At 55.6% G+C, this 11,470-nt stretch overlaps 1 protein-coding gene and 1 long non-coding RNA gene across 5 annotated transcripts in view; both read right to left on the bottom strand.

Annotated features, from left to right (window-relative positions):
• HDLBP (high density lipoprotein binding protein) overlaps positions 1-11,470 on the bottom strand; it is an 88,318-nt gene continuing 76,848 nt past the window's right edge. For all 4 annotated transcript variants that reach the window (XM_033229487.1, XM_033229489.1, XM_033229488.1 and 1 more), the window contains exons 21-28: positions 8,977-9,131; positions 7,942-8,046; positions 7,576-7,710; positions 6,314-6,457; positions 3,461-3,646; positions 2,872-2,988; positions 2,552-2,680; positions 1-2,406 (exon numbers count right to left, since the gene is read on the bottom strand). In XM_033229487.1, coding sequence (XP_033085378.1) covers positions 2,320-2,406; positions 2,552-2,680; positions 2,872-2,988; positions 3,461-3,646; positions 6,314-6,457; positions 7,576-7,710; positions 7,942-8,046; positions 8,977-9,131 — 1,058 coding nt within the window. In that variant the 3' untranslated portion in view covers positions 1-2,319. The remainder of the gene's footprint in view (positions 2,407-2,551; positions 2,681-2,871; positions 2,989-3,460; positions 3,647-6,313; positions 6,458-7,575; positions 7,711-7,941; positions 8,047-8,976; positions 9,132-11,470) is intronic.
• Positions 10,396-11,469, bottom strand: LOC117094274. Its single transcript, XR_004441470.1, has 2 exons — positions 10,587-11,469; positions 10,396-10,535 (listed from the first exon to the last, which is right to left on the bottom strand). It is a non-coding gene; the product is annotated as an uncharacterized LOC117094274 (long non-coding RNA).

Below are 11,470 nucleotides of genomic sequence, written 5' to 3'. Positions count from 1 at the left end.
TCTGGTTTCGGGTTTTATTTTAGAATTTATAAAATTCCAGTGTCATCCATATTCATGAGCCTTTACACATGTTTGCATATAATCTCCAAATTCCAAAGTTAAGGCCAAGGGATGGATTGTAGCTATGGAAACAGATAACATGGAAGACATCCGACAAGAGGAAAAGCACACACACGCCTCACCCCGGCCTTATCCCTGCCCAGGGCTCTCCTGACAGCACGGAGGCTTCAGGGAGGCAGGCCTGGGGACAGTCATTTCATCACCCGTACAACCGCCACCCAAAGGAAAAGAGAGAGAGCCAAAACAGTTTAGGAAAGGGCTTGCATCTGAGACATCGAGTGACATACAGAGATGTGCAAAATTTGGTGAGAATTAAAATTTACCTTTGGGAGGGTAGGGGCCAGATGTTTTAGGACATTGTAGAAAAGAAAAAGACAGGAGGAACCTGCTGGGATGGAGATTGGAGGGAGCTGGAAGCAAGCAGCCAACAGGACAGAGTTCCAGAACTCACACAGATGGGGAAGAGGTGGCAGTCCCTCCCCCACTGGCCTCCCCCCTGGAGGTGGAGGGGACAGATCCCGCGAAAGGCGGAAAAGTGCCTTGCTTTCCTTCCCTGTTTCCTAAGCCATGGTCACCCTAACCGGTGAAGCTGGAGGAAATGTTCCTTCCGATCCGATTTACCATTCCTGTGAACAGGCCCGTTTAGGGCTGCCTGAGCAAATGGGGACTTGGCGAGGCAGCTGCAGCTAGACTTGGGCGAAGCCGTTCTGGGTCTACTCAGGAATTCCGGAGTCTGAGGATGACCAAGCTTGAGTTATTCAACTGATAGAAACACTGGGGGTGAGGTGTCAAGGCAGAAGCGACTGTCCCCAGGGAAGGGCTGGGAGATGGATGGGCGCCAGTCAGCTTTTCCGTAACTCAAATACCTGGGACAACTCGCCAGCAGCTCTGTCACCTCTGTGGGGGACAGAGACAAGGATGGGAAGACCAGAAAACCAGAGACTGGGGCCCTGTCCTTGGCCCTCACAGCAAGACACAGATGCCTCCCTCGGAGAGCAGGGGCTCTTGGCATCCAGTGGTGTGGTCTGCATTCTGCTCTACCTCATGCTCCAGGCCCCATGCCATCGTCTCTTGGCCCTGGACCATGAAAACTGCCAGTCACCCGGGACCTGCTCCTAGGGGCTGGCGTGCACATCTGGACGGCCTGTGGCTGGGGTGGGAGTGCCCACTGCCACTCTGGATGGGCCTGCTGGCCGCTGACCCACCTGTGCTGAGGGAGCGCGCCAGCCAGCAGCCTCCAGCTTTGGTACATGGCGCCCACCCCCAGCTCCATGGGAAACCCACAACCAGAAATGTCTCAATCAAGAGATGAGTGTGTGGGGTGGCACTAACTGCAGAGACCACGCCACGCCGGCTGAGGTAGAAAGAAGGCAACTGAACACACGGCATCGCGGGCAGGGGCTGCAGGTGGCGTGAAGGAGAGCCTAGCTGTCATCTAAGGCAAACTGTCCCCACTGAGGATAAGCCTATGGCCCTACCTCCCCCATCCTGTGCACGTCTCAATCACAGCAGACACTGACGGCCACAGGGGACCCAGATGGTGCCTACTGCCTTGCCTCCAGGCTCCACGCCCCAGACTCAGGCCGAGGGTCTGGCAGTGGAGGTAGGGGCAGGGACCCTTGGTGCTTTCAGACCCCATGGCAGGTAAAAATCGGGACTGCCTGAGAACCCAAGTCACCCTCTGCCTCTCAGATCACCCCCCAGCTCCAGGAACCCGCCCTCCTGCTGTCCGGAGCCAGGTCTTCCTTGCGGACACCTGTGCTGAGGCGCTTTGGCAGCTGGAGGAGGCTGACTGCACTCCCACCAACAGGACGGTCTGGGCCACGGGAAATGGGCAGGAGGGAAGTGGGAAAGGAAGAGGGCAAACGTTTGGCTTTTATAAAGTCAAGGACGTTTATTTCCTGAGGTCATGACACAGGAAGTCGAATCCTAGCCACAGCTGCGGAGCTCTGGTGATGAAGGTCAGAGTGCGGCTGACATGCCGGGTGGACCAGGAGCTGGAGTCTGTTATCTTAGCACGAATGCTCATGACCTTGGTTTAGTGTTAAACAGTGGAGCAGGTCCTGAGTGGGCAGCGCACAGCCAGGCCTGGAGGAGCGGCCGCACGCAGAGCCAGGCACTGGGCTCCCTGTGAGACCTCGGAAAGGGGGGAGAGCGTCAACAATTTACGAAGGGTCCAGCCGCTGGGTCAGATTGAGACAAACCATTGTGTGGTTGGGTTCGGGTCAGCAGGCTGGAGAGCTTTCTGGTTTTTGATCATTATCGTTTGGGGCCCCAAGGGAGGGTCTTGGGAGCCACCTGAGCCCCAAAGCTGGGAAATTCCTCAGAGCTGCTCATGTCGGGAGCCTGTGCAGAGAGAGGACACAGCTTCAGGAGGGGATGCTCCCCAACTCACAAGCAGCGTCCGACGCAGTTGCCACCCTTGGGACACCAAGCCCGCCTGCCTGCCCACCCTCCCTGGGACCCAGGAGGGCAGAAGCCCGCGTCTGACCTTCTCACTGCTGCTGGCGGTCCAGGGTGCGTCCCGTACCACAAAGCCTCTGGAAGGTGCCTTGGGCTCCTCGTGTGCCGGGGGTTTCATGTACACCTGCATCACCTCGCTGTCCACCACGTCGGCCAGCTGCAGGCAGAGGACAGGAAGACAGGGTCAGTCTGCCCAGCACCCCCAGCATCCCGCCCGCCTTCTCACCCCTGCACCTCGCTTGTCTCTGGAAACACAAGTGCCATCTTGTCCCCTGAAGCTCCTGGCTGGGCCTCAGGCCTGTGGACGTGCCAGGGTGCCTCCGGGCTCCAAGGCCCACCCAGACTCACGTATTCCTCCTCCAGGTTGAGGATGTGGTCAATGGCCTCCTCCACGTTCTCTGGGAGCCCCGTCACAGTGACACAGTTGGGGTCTGGGGCTCCGCTCTGTGGGAAGCGAATGTCCACCTGGAAGGAAGTACAACGGCAGATGAGGGGCTGTGAGCGAGGAAAAGGGTTAAAATTCTGTTTTTTCTAGTGAAGCATTTTCTGAGTTAGCAAGCATTTTAAAATCTGGTTTCAGAGTTGTTCTGAAGTCAGTCTCATCACCACACCAAGTTAGATGCGTCTTGGGAGCACCCTGTTCACAGCAGACAGAGGGCCGCAGCACGCACTGAACGCTCTTGCATGAAATTCCCACCCACAGAGGAGCTCGCCAGGCAACCGTCACGGGGATGCCCTAACGGGCCACCATGGTGGCGCTGCCTCTCACAGGCCATCGCCTGCACTGACCTGTGGTGTCCATGAGGACAGTCCACTGCCAGCCCTGGGGTTGTGGCCTCATCATCTTGAGGGGAAGGCCATGCCCTCCCCTTTCTTCTGGCCAGCCAGGCCCCCTGGTGAGAGGGATTCTCACCCACTGTGCTTCCAGCCGGCTCACCTTGAATTCATCCATGATTTTGCGAATGGCTTTGCCGCGGGCACCGATGATGCGGGCGTGAACACGGTGGTCCAGCGGGACGTCCTCAGAAACCATCTGCTCAAGTTCACCCACAATTCTCAATATAGCGTCCCTGGCGGCTTCTGTGTTCTTTTCATACCCTGTGATGGTAATTTGGTCCTGGGGCTAAAAAAGGAGAAAGCAGTCAGAAAAGGGGATTCCTTACTGGGATTCCTGGCAGGGGCAAGAGCCAGCCCCCACTGCTACAGGAAGCAGCTCCGGAGAGAGAAGGCAGAAGCAACGTAACAGCTGATTTAAAACAGAGATTAACCATGTCCACTCAGCTCCCGATGCTTCCCAAACTCTACCTGAAAGACAGTGAATTACAGGACGAAAAAGGACATTTGTCCTCAAAGACAAAGGAGAGACACTGACAGGCAAGAACTCTGGACTCAAGGACAGCGGGGCAAACACAAAGCCCCGGCCAGGTGCGGTGGCCTGTAATCCCAGCACTTTGGGAGGCCGAGACGGGCCGATCACGAGGTCAGGAGATCGAGACCGTCCTGGCTAACACGGTGAAACCCCGTCTCTACTAAAAATACCAAAAACTAGCCGGGCGTGGTGGTGGGCACCTGTGGTCCCAGCTACACGGGAGGCTGAGGCAGGAGAATGGCGTGAACCCGGGAGGCGGAGGTTGCAGTGAGCTGAGATCGCGCCACTGCACTCCAGCCTGGGCGACAGAGCGAGACTCCGTCTCAAAAAGGCCCAACCTAGAGACACCAGAGCAGCAGCCCAAGAAGCTTCCGTCCAGATTGAAGCAAAATGCCAGAGCGGGAGGCAGCAGCCCCACCCACACATGGCCCAGCAGAGTTGAGAGCCTCAGGCACCACCCGCGTGCTGCCAGGCACAGAACCTCACGAACAGAAGCACAGCTCACAGGAAAAAGCTGCCCTGAAGAAATGACTGCTCCACCCCACTTGGCTCATGGTGTATTAGATGGAATAGTCTAACTGCTAAATAATGACTTTTGTTTTAAAAGACGGAGTCTCACTCTGTCGCCCAGGCTGGAGCACAATGGAGTGATCTCGGCTTACCGCAACCTCCACCTCCTGGGTTCAAGATATTCTTTTTTTTTTTTTTTTGAGACGGAGTCTCGCTCTGTCGCCCAGGCTGGAGTGCAGTGGCCGGATCTCAGCTCACTGCAAGCTCCGCCTCCTGGGTTTACGCCATTCTCTCGCCTCAGCCTCCCGAGTAGCTGGGACTACAGGCGCCCGCCATCTCGCCCAGCTAATTTTTTGTATTTTTTTTAGTAGAGACGGGGTTTCACCGTGTTAGCCAGGATGGTCTCGATCTCCTGACCTCGTGATCCGCCCGTCTCGGCCTCCCAAAGTGCTGGGATTACAGGCTTGAGCCACCGCGCCCGGCCCAAGATATTCTTATGTCTCAGCCTCCCAAGTAGCTGGGATTACAGGCGCAGGCCACCACCCCTGGCTAATTTTTGTATTTTTAGTAGAGACGGGCTTTCACCATGTTGGTCAGGTTGGCCTTGAACTCCTGACCTCAGGTGATCCACCCGCCTCAGCCTCCAAGAGTGCTGGGATTACTGGTGTGAGCCACTGCACCTCACCTATAATGACTTAAAATTGGTAATTACATAGAATAGCAGAGGGAAATAAAGGGCAATAAGGGTGAGAGATTTAAAAGAGCTGAACTCCTGGGCTGGGAGTGGTGGCTCACAGCTGTAGTCCAGCTACTTGGGAGGTTGCAGCACGAGAATCACTTCAACCTGGGAGGTGGAGGTTACAGTGGGTCGAAATCGCGCCACTACACTCCAGCCGGGGTGACGGAACAAGACTCTCTCTCAAAAAAAAAAAAAAAAGAGCTAAACTCTCAAGATCAAGATTAGAAATTTAAAAATGTACTTGGAGAGAGAAGAGGATGTGGGAGCCGGAGGAGGCAGGGTGCAGGTGGGCCCTCCTGGCCTGGCTGGTGTGTGTGTGACTCAAAGATCCAAAAGGAAACAAGAAGCTGGGGAGAAAGAAGGGGAAGGTGAAGCCACGGAAAACCCTGGGCAGCATGCCCACCGTGGGAGTGAGGCGTGGAGGGGCCTTGCTGCCAGAGGGTCTGCTGACTGTTTCTGGTCACCAGCACAACGTGGTCACCAAGGCTTGCTCGTCTCCCACTGTGGGCAAGGCTGTGCTGGACACGTCTAGGAAGCAGACACCCCAGCAGGATGCCAGGGCCAGGAAAGACCAAGCCTGGGAAGGCCATGTGTGTGCAAGAGGGAGCCAGATAGACATGGGGGTGTTGGGTGGAGCTGCCCTGCATGCCAGGTGGCAGGGCCCAGAGAGGGGATGAGGCTGCCTTTCATTTTGTTCTGAGCGAAGCAGGAGGCCACAAGAGCCAGTGGCAGGGGGTGGCACTGCAATTTGCAGGAAGTAGCAAGAAGAGTTTACTAAGGACCATCCGGCAAGCACAACGGTGTTCACAGACGGGGCTGCAGAGAAACGTCCACCTGACCCCCCGAGCCCTTGGGAGCCTCAGAGAGGCCCAGAGCTACACCTGGAGGCACCACTGATCAAGGACCCAGCTGGAGCTCCTGCTCATTTTCCACAAGGGGACACAGGAGAAAATGCCCCAGGCCCTGGATGATACATGGTGCCAGAGACCTCACCTATCCAGCAGGTGCCGAGACACAGCCCAAACCTCAAGCCAGAATCAGGTCCTCAGAGACTCGTCACTCTCAACTTGGCCCTCGAACCCCCATCTAGGCACATCTGGTTATTGCTCCCAAGTCACGGCAAAGGTCAACAAGCGCCTCTGCCCCAGACGCGCTCCAACCGAGGCTCTCACCTGGTTCCCATCGTCCTTATCAGGAAACTGGATGTTCACGTCATGCTCCAACCGGATTTGGGTAATCACTGCCCCCTTTCTCCCAATAATCTTGGGATGGTATTTGGGGTCTACAGTGACACTCAGCTTAAAACTCCTTAAAGCCTACAAATTAAAGGAGCAAGAATGAGGCAAAGAACACAGAGCTTTTTGGTCTTAAGCTGACCCACCGTGACCCCATGCCCCCTTCTACCCTGGTCATTGGACAGCAGAGATGCTGCAGTGTTCTGTAACCCATGGTCCGGAATGGTCTGCCGTTTCTCGGGTCCGACCCCTGCCACCTTCCACTGTCTGCTAATGGCGAGAACCAGGGAACTTGGCTCCTCCACAAGGAGGTCTATAAATCCTTCAAAAGAGGGCTTGCGGCCACTTGTGAGGGTCGTACTCGGGAACTGACAGAGCGGGCAGTGTGATGAGCTTGGGGCCCTACCCTCCTCATTTGTCAAACAGGTCTGATGGATATGCATAGAAATGCTCTGGATCTTTTTAGGGCTGGGGCAGAGGCAGACCAAGAAGAGGGGGCAGCCACAGCCCCTGAACACCCAGGGCCAAAGGCTACAGGTATGATTGGGCTGCAGGACAGAACCCGGAGTCCACGCAGGGGTACACTGAGACTGTGTGAGGTTCACGAGCTCCACCCCATCCACCAGACTCGTGCTGATGGCAGGAGTGGAAAGCCAACCCCTCAGCAAGCCATCACCCACCTGGCGCAGCTGGCTCCAGTTTCCAGAACCCCCGCTCCCGTCTGCAGCGCTGCTCCACTCACACAATCCTCCACACACCAGCCCTGCCAGAGGCTGGGGGCTTTCATCCCTGCTTACCAGGAAGTCACTTGCCCTTTGACCACCCTGTGCTAGAGGTCAGTGGGGGTCCCCTGATGCGCGTCCTCACTACATGGCACATGCCTGGGGGGTCTCTCGCAACCCGGACCTTTCCTGTAGGTCTGAGGTACCTTCTGATTTGGTTGTAAGAGGAACTGCAAATTTACACAGAAGTCCAACTTTGTCACTTTTACATGAAAAAGAGAAAGGTGCCATGCTCTTAGCTAGTTCCACAGCAAAACCTCTGGATGCTGACTACATCCTGGCACTGCCTGCGTCTCACCTCCAGCCACCCAGATGTAACTGGGATTCTGGGATCTCGAAGAACTGCCCTAGATTCTGACATGTACCCAGAGCTGAGCACCATGGCTCCAGGCAGCGCCCTGGCCATCTCCTGCTCACCCGGTCCTCCTGCTCAGCCTGTAGCTCCTTCACACGCTCCAGCAGTCCAGCCTTGGCCCGGTCCAGATTTGCAGCAAGGCCCGTGATGGCGATGATGTCAGACTGCAGCTCAGGTGCTGGGACATGTATGTTCACCTACGTGAAGAGGGGCTGACTTGATGTTTGGGGCCCCAGAGAACAGGAAGAGTCCCTTGGCCCTGGGACCCAGAAGGAATGAGAGGGAAGCCCACCCGCCATGAAGGAAGCCAGTGCTCAATCCGAGCAGGAGGAGGCAGAGTCAACAAGAGGCTGAGAAAGGACACTGGCACTCAGGAGAGGATGCGACAGGCCACTGCTGTGACATGGCCTCCCGGGAAAGGGGTCTACCTCAAACTCGTCCATCATCTTGCGGATCCCACTTCCTTTCTGCCCAATAACATAACGGTGAAGGTCAAAGGGCACCTCTACTTCGATGGTGACGGGAACCAATGCCTGCATGGAGGATGGTCATGGTTAGGCCACGGGAGCTGGGAGATGAGTGACCTTGTAAGCTCAGCCACGGGGCTCCATGAAACACAAAGCAAACAGCCCTCTGACAACAGCAATGGACCCCACCTGACATGCCTCCAGGGCCTTTAACTCAACAGAAAAGAATGAGAAAAGATTTGCATTAGGATAACGCTGACAGACAAAACTTCCAGACCCTTCACTGAAGCCTACCCTCCTGAATTACAGCAGCCCCTTCAGGCCCACGTAAAGAGAGGCCCTGACTGCTGGCACATCCCTGGGGTCAGGACGACTTTGACCGACACCCAAGAGGTGTCACAAGAGACCCTCGGACCGCTGCTCGCTTTCCCTGCCCTGTCTCCCCCACCACCCTTCGCCTCCGGAACCTGCTCTTTCTTGCCACAGCATTTACCATCACTTGCCACAGGATATATCTGTGTTGACTGCTTGTCTCTCCACTGCAACGTGAGAACTATTTTTGTGCTGTGGCACCGCAGCACTGAGAGCAGCATCCAATCTGCAGGTGGTTCTCAACACTGACTGCACACAAGGTGAGCTAGGCCTGATGATCCCCACTCACGTGGGGGGAGACACTGCAGCTGGAGGTCACATTCAACCCCCTGCAACTGAGACCCTTCCACAGCCCCCACACCCACCATGGGCCTGAGAGGCCGGATCCCCAGCTGTCCCAGAAAGGGGCTGTAGAACCCGGAGGCTTGGTGAAGGGAAGTGGCCTCCCCCAACTCTGTGTCCAGCCGAGGAGCACAGCCAGACAGCCCGTGCGCACGTGGCAGGAACAAGATGGGTAGCTCCACTGCCACTGGGCAACCACCCATCCCATCCAGGCCATGCCTCTCCCCAGGTGCCTGCTGACTGGGCCTTGGCGGGGGTGCAGGAGGGCACATAGACACATACCTCCAGGGCTTCCTTGGCAGCCTCACACTTTTCTTTCCGGCCGGAGATGATGATGATGTCACACCTCCTTGGAGAGCCAGGGTCAGAATCTTTGGCCTCTCTCCCCTCCCCAGCTTCGTCCCCATTCTCCTGGACAACTGGCTCTACACTGTGAACTAGAGAGAAAGGGGAAAGGGGACAGCTCACAGCTGCTGGAAGAGACCCCATGCCTTATTCAGAATGCACACGTCTGAGGCACCTGCTGGGTGCTGGGTGGTAAAAGGGAGGGGAGACCGCTCCTGTCCTTCAAGAGGTCTTGGTCTGGGCAGGGAGAGCAGATAGGTCGTCCCCACAGCAGCCTCAAAGGGGGCTCCCAGACCTGCGGGGACACTGAAGGCTTTGCAGGGGGGGCCGTGAGCTCTGTGTCTCCCTTATTCACCTTGAAAATGAAGCTAACAGCAACTACAGCAGAGGCTTCAGTGAGATCAGATGAGTTAATTCATGGGAGGAACCCAGGGCAGGCCCACTGCACATGTGGGGCTTGATTGTGAGGCAGGGCTCATCAGGGAAGGTGGCTAGCATGCAGAGAGGCAGTGGGAAGCGGGTGAGAGGTCTAGGGGAGACAGAAAGGACAAGGCCAAGGTAAACCTGTGCCAGCTCCTTATGCCAGAAAGCGAGAGCCCCAGGAGTGAAGGGGTGTGAACAGGACACAGAAAGCAGCTGGAGGGGCTCCCACAGACGACGCTGGGACACCACATGTGTACCAAAATAGACACCACAACAATAATTATCACTAAGACAGAACCCAGGAGGTGTATGATGTAAATAAACGAGCAGGAGGCCAGACAGACGCCCGCCTAAAATCAAGGGTGATCCTGGGGCGGGGGGAAGTAGGCAATTCTGAAGGAGAAAAACTGGCAAATTTGAATACTGATAACATGTTAGATACTACTGTTATATAATGTTAGATCTGATTCCAATAAATCTGCTAGAACCATGCAAGAGAATGTCCTTGTTCTACGAAAATACCCACCATGAATAAAGGGACATGTCTAAAAATTACATTCAGAAAAAAAAACATGTGTAAAAGGTGAGAAGTTGAGAAAAGAAACTGGTGCCACAGGAGGTGTCTACACTATTCTGTGAAACTTAATCAGGACGTGTCTACGCTGTTCTGCGAAACGATCAGGACGCGTCTACGCTGTTCTGCGAAACGATCAGGACGCGTCTACGCTGTTCTGTGACGCTATCAGGACGCGTCTACGCTGTTCTATGCAACGATCAGGACGCGTCTACGCTGTTCTGTGCAACGATCAGGACGCGTCTACGCTGTTCTGTGACGCTATCAGGACGCGTCTACGCTGTTCTGTGACGCTATCAGGACGCGTCTACGCTGTTCTGCGAAACGATCAGGACGTGTCTACGCTGTTCTGTGAAACGATCAGGACGTGTCTACGCTGTTCTGTGACGCTATCAGGACGCGTCTACGCTGTTCTGTGAAACGATCAGGACGCGTCTACGCTGTTCTGTGACGCTATCAGGACGCGTCTACGCTGTTCTGCGAAACGATCAGGACGTGTCTACGCTGTTCTGCGAAACGATCAGGACGTGTCTACGCTGTTCTGCGAAACGATCAGGACGTGTCTACGCTGTTCTGTGAAACTCTTATCAAGATGTGTCTATACTATTCTGTGAAATTCTATCTAAATCAAAGTTTTAAATAACCACTGAAGTGGAAAAGCTAGACGGAGTACAGTATGAGTTTATTAGTTTCCTAACTCAAAACAGCCTGTATTCTCAGGAAAACAAAGGGGCTTGACTGGCTGTGTGTGACATGCGTCCTGGATGCCCAGAGAATGACAGTATGTGAATTCAGCAAGCTGCAGGGCCACCTGCCGCCCACACAGCTCAACCAAGCCTGACACACACAGTGGAAAGCAGACCTTTCGTTTCACAAACGCAGAGCAAGTGAGAGAGCGGCAACCCACCCACATCCCACAGGTCGCCTCCCCACCACCAGGTGCAGGAGCAGAGCTGGGGGCAAGCAGGGTACCGAGAGCCAGATGCCCTCCTAGAGGAACTGCCGGCCACTTGGATGGTGCCTTCCGGCCAGCCAGAGGCTGCAGCTGCCTGCCTCACAGGGGACACCCCACAGTGAAGGGAGGTGTGGAGGAGGAAGCTCTCCAACAGCGCTCGTGCGATCCAAACGATGTCATGAGAATCACTGGGACTGAACTCGGGGCACCCGAGGATGAGGCTGCACGCTCCTCATCACCTTGGGACTCGCTACCTTGTGTGTTTCTAGGACATGTGAAGGTCACCTGGTCATTCTGTCAATAACTGACACAGCCCATCTTTTAAAGGCCAGGGAGTGACCCTGAATCTCTGGAAGCCCCCAGAATACACAGATAGTTTTCCAGCAGAGACAGGAAAGCGCCTCACCAGTATGTGCGACAGCTCCGCCTCTCACGTGGGAGGCACCGCTATTAACAAGCAGAACAGGGCTAATGGGGGA

Source organism: Trachypithecus francoisi, unplaced genomic scaffold (genome assembly GCF_009764315.1).
Source record: "Trachypithecus francoisi isolate TF-2019V2 unplaced genomic scaffold, Tfra_2.0 Lachesis_group13, whole genome shotgun sequence".
In the NCBI taxonomy this organism is placed as follows: Eukaryota; Metazoa; Chordata; class Mammalia; order Primates; family Cercopithecidae; genus Trachypithecus; species Trachypithecus francoisi.
This window is presented reverse-complemented; position numbering and strand designations above follow the sequence as displayed.